The sequence below is a fragment of the Brassica oleracea genome, chromosome C2 (genome assembly GCF_000695525.1).
Source record: "Brassica oleracea var. oleracea cultivar TO1000 chromosome C2, BOL, whole genome shotgun sequence".
NCBI lineage: Eukaryota > Viridiplantae > Streptophyta > Magnoliopsida > Brassicales > Brassicaceae > Brassica > Brassica oleracea.
The window spans coordinates 17242201-17246372 of record NC_027749.1 but is presented as its reverse complement, the minus strand read 5'-3'; the positions used below and the strand labels follow the sequence as shown (position 1 = coordinate 17246372).

The 4172-nt window shown below is 31.9% G+C and overlaps 1 protein-coding gene across 1 annotated transcript; it reads left to right on the top strand.

Annotated features, from left to right (window-relative positions):
- Positions 1 to 3053: 3053 nt before the first annotated feature.
- LOC106325776 (zinc finger protein 6-like) lies at positions 3054 to 3900 on the top strand. Its single transcript, XM_013763825.1, has one exon. It carries the CDS (start codon positions 3097 to 3099, stop codon positions 3793 to 3795), a length of 699 nt encoding a protein of 232 aa, XP_013619279.1. The 5' UTR covers positions 3054 to 3096; the 3' UTR covers positions 3796 to 3900.
- Positions 3901 to 4172: the final 272 nt, after the last annotated feature.

The window sequence follows — 4172 nt, the reverse complement described above, 5'->3', positions numbered from 1 at the left end:
TGTTATAAACCATTTAGTGATCGACCCATTTATCAGCCCGTGTAGCAAGACGGGCCAAGCCCATCCGCAGGATCATACTGGCGCCTATCTACTCTTGTGTTTATCTACATTATAGTTGGTGTTTATCTTACGTATTGCTGGTCATTATCTATTTAATGATAAGTACGATCTCATGTCGATCCATTACTTAGACCGTCATTACCATATGTATATAAAGACCAGTTGGTCGACCTAATAATAAACATAAGTTCTCCTCTTCATTCACAACACGTTATCAGCACGATAGACTCCAAAACCCTGAGACAAAACCTAACCTAAAATCCGTCACACATAAACCCTAATCTAGACGTAACTTAAAATCAATCTATCTCTCAAACCTCGAGGAACCAGACGACGAGCCACATATCAAATTGAAGCTCTGGACAAGACGAATCTATCACCGAAAACCGTTCGTCAATCCGCCGATTATCATAAATTCTGTCAACGAAAATTCAACACAAATCGGGCATGTCTCATTGCACTCAAATAAAAATTTTCCTCAAGCTTGCAAAAATATATATGCTGTATTTTCAGATTAGACATTAATATGAGAAAACTAACGAGAAATCCTTCATCATTTCAAGATTTTTTTTTATGTATATCACTAAATCAAATGTCATGTCGGTTTGTATAACTTTCAAATCTTGAATATGAATCCAGTTTTTCTGAAAAAAATTCATGTCAAACTACATACTGAAACCATGGTTTGTATAACCACGATTATTAAATAATCTCAACAAAATATAACTAAAATAAATATTTGGAATGTTATATTCAACCAACTTATAGACTACCTCCGTTCAAGGAAATTAGAATTAGGCATGAAATTAACCAAATGATATCAATCTTACTAACACAATCGCCATATTCACTTCAATCTTTTAAATGCGATCTATTGAATAACCACATACAAATATTCTTATTTGAACAACATCCTAATTGTTTGAGCTAATTGTTAGGATAAGTTTTGATAATATAGCTTAAATATTACTAACTTTAAATAAAATAAATTTTATATAGCTTTTTAATTCGTATTTTCAAATTTTATTTTAAATTTAAAGACTGATAACAAATGTTTAAATAGAAAACTTCTATTGTTAGTTAGTTATTTATATAATTGATAAAACTCCAATTAAACAAAAATAATAAAACAACCAACTAATATAATTGATGGGTTGATAAATAATAAATATGTTGCATTTAAACCAAAGTATTCTTGTATTGTAAATGTCATATTAATCATATATATATCTTACGTTAATTGGAAAATTATGTATTACCAAACATATAAAAAAATATTCCTCAATATAAAACTAAAAATGAACATCATTGCGGGTGAGCGGATCAAACTCTAGTTTATTTTAAATGCATGTACAACATGTTAACTAGTGTATTTTCGTGGTTTAATTTTATCTTTTTCAATTTTACTTATTATTATTTAACTTAAAATCTTAACTTTAATATTAATTATATTTTGAAAAATCAATGAAATCAAAACAAAAACTAAATGAACCAAACTAAATTTTATCTAAATTGTATTAATACTTAAAATATTTTTATCTATCTTGTTTATTGTAAATTCATTCAAAAAGATTTAATCGATTTTCTGGGTGTGAACTCATGAGATTGTTAGCTATTTAAAAAATAAAGCAATCATTTTCATTTGACTTATTAAATATTGATATTATTATTTAATTAAAATATAATGTTTATTTTAATATCATAGATTTATTTAAATCTAAAATATTAATTATATTTAAGTTAAGCGATGTTTTTAAAACTGGACCAACCTGGTTGGTCAAACTGTGGCACTTTCTTTTATCTGGTTAGGATTGCGGTTTTAACATATTTGAATTAAACATAAGAAATTGATCAAAAATCCAGTTAAATTTGCTGAAGCCGATGATCCAGTTCAATATCGAAACTCGATTTTTGCAGTTTTGAATCAAAACTTAAATTCATAATTTAAAGTATATGTTAAAATGTCATATTTTAATTGTTATTATTGTTTTTTCATTAAAATTTGATTTTAAAAATCATATATATCTACATATATTATTATTTAAAATCTTTTTTATATTTAGTTTTAAACAGTATTTTAAAAATGGACTGGACCGGTCGGACAACAACTCTTTCCTTTATCTGATTAGAAGTTGTATTAAAAACCGTATTTAAATTAACTCGAGAAATGGTTAAAAAATCAGTCAAACACACCAAAACCGGTGATCGTCTTAATACCAACACTCGGGTTTTCGATTTTGAATTAAAAAAATAAAAAGTATAAACTTATAAAATATTTCAAATAGTAATATTATTTAAATATTATCTAGCAAGCCTGTAAAATATATTTTCAAATAGCAAACATATTTCACATTGATTTTTTATCAAAACCACACTTATTTTACATACTGCATGAACGTTAGTTATATTGTGCCGTACCTTATTTTGCACCGTTTATATCATCAAAATCCACGATTATCATTATGACCGTTAGAATCACAGAAAATGAAAGAAAACCAAAAATGTAGGTGGAAAAGAACAAGTATAACATTAGTCAAAAAAGGAAAAAAAAAAGAACAAGTAGAAAAAATTAACACATAAAAGATTAAGCCGAAACTCGAAAATTCGTAACACTGAAAAAAAACGAGACGAATAAAATACAAATGGGCCCCGTCCCATTATCCATGTCGTCTCGGTCCGTGTGTTCCTCAAACTCCCATTTTAGATCATGGTTTATAGAAGGTTCTGCGATCTTAGCGAAAGTTAAGAAACTGTTTTTTAATTTTCGCTAAGAACTCCGTCATAAAAACCCGGTTAATCATGCTCTAAACTTCTAGGGATGTCCGATCAAAAAGTTAAAAAAAAAAATCATATATTTCACACACACACACTTGCAATCTTGCACAGTGTCTCCTATGTTACTGTACAAAGTCCACATCTCAGTTACTTCCACGTTTCTTATATATATGCCTTCGACTCATCCAGCTCCTCTTATTAAAAACCCATCTCTCTCTCTCTCTCTCTCTTTCTCTAAAATATAACAATTCTACATATATAATGGAGGAGATTGATTTTCGTTCAAAGACATCAACTTCTTGTCTAAAGCTATTTGGATTTAGTGTTGATGGAGAAGAAGATTTGTTCGATCAGTCGGTGAGAACTAACCAATCATCCGTATCGACGGAGCCTAGCGAGTTTCCGGTGGGATCCTCGGGAGGAAGTGGTAGTGGTGTACGAAGCCGAGGAGGAGGAGGAGGAGAGCGTAAGTATGAGTGTCAATACTGTTGTAGGGAGTTTGGTAACTCTCAAGCTTTGGGCGGTCACCAAAACGCTCACAAGAAAGAGCGTCAGCAACTCAAACGCGCTCAGCTTCAAGCTACACGAAACGCTGCCGCTAATTATTCGAACGCTGGATCTGCGTCTCCGTATTTACGGAATCCTATAGTCTCCGCCTTCGCTCCTCAGCCTCATCACCTATCTTCCGCCATGTCTCCGCCGGGGGGAGGAGGTCCTTGGATGTATCTTCCACGTGTATCACCGTCTCACCTTCACGTGCCACATGGGTGCGTGATTCAGGATGGTGCGGGGGGGTTCTCGTATGATTCTGGATTTAGGTTTAATGGGTCTCAGATGAGACACGTTCAGACTCATGGGCCAAGACCATCCGTGAAAGGATTTTCAAGAGAAGTGGGACCAACTTTTGATGATGGATTAGGGTTGGATTTGCATCTGAGTCTTGCACCAGCTGGTCATTAATGTTTAATCATATGCCTCCTGCAAGTATAACAGGAGGGTAGCTCGTGTATAATTCTCTACATTTTAATTGATTTTATTTATTTATAATGATTTTAAATTCCAGTATTGTTTGTGTAGCAAAAGTATTTAGCCTTCAATCATGTTTCACTCCCAAAAAAGTACCCAGAATGCTTTAACCAATTCATGTACAAAGTCCAAGAAGATATAACGTATTGTTGTGATTCCTGAAGCTCTAAGTTTGAGTCGGTCGGCCTAGACCTATTAAATTAACAAAATAACTGAGTTACAAAGCAGACGTGACAAGTAAATAATAGAAATAAAGCTGCATGTATAACTGAGTTACAAAGACTTGAAATCATGTGTAAACAAACATTATT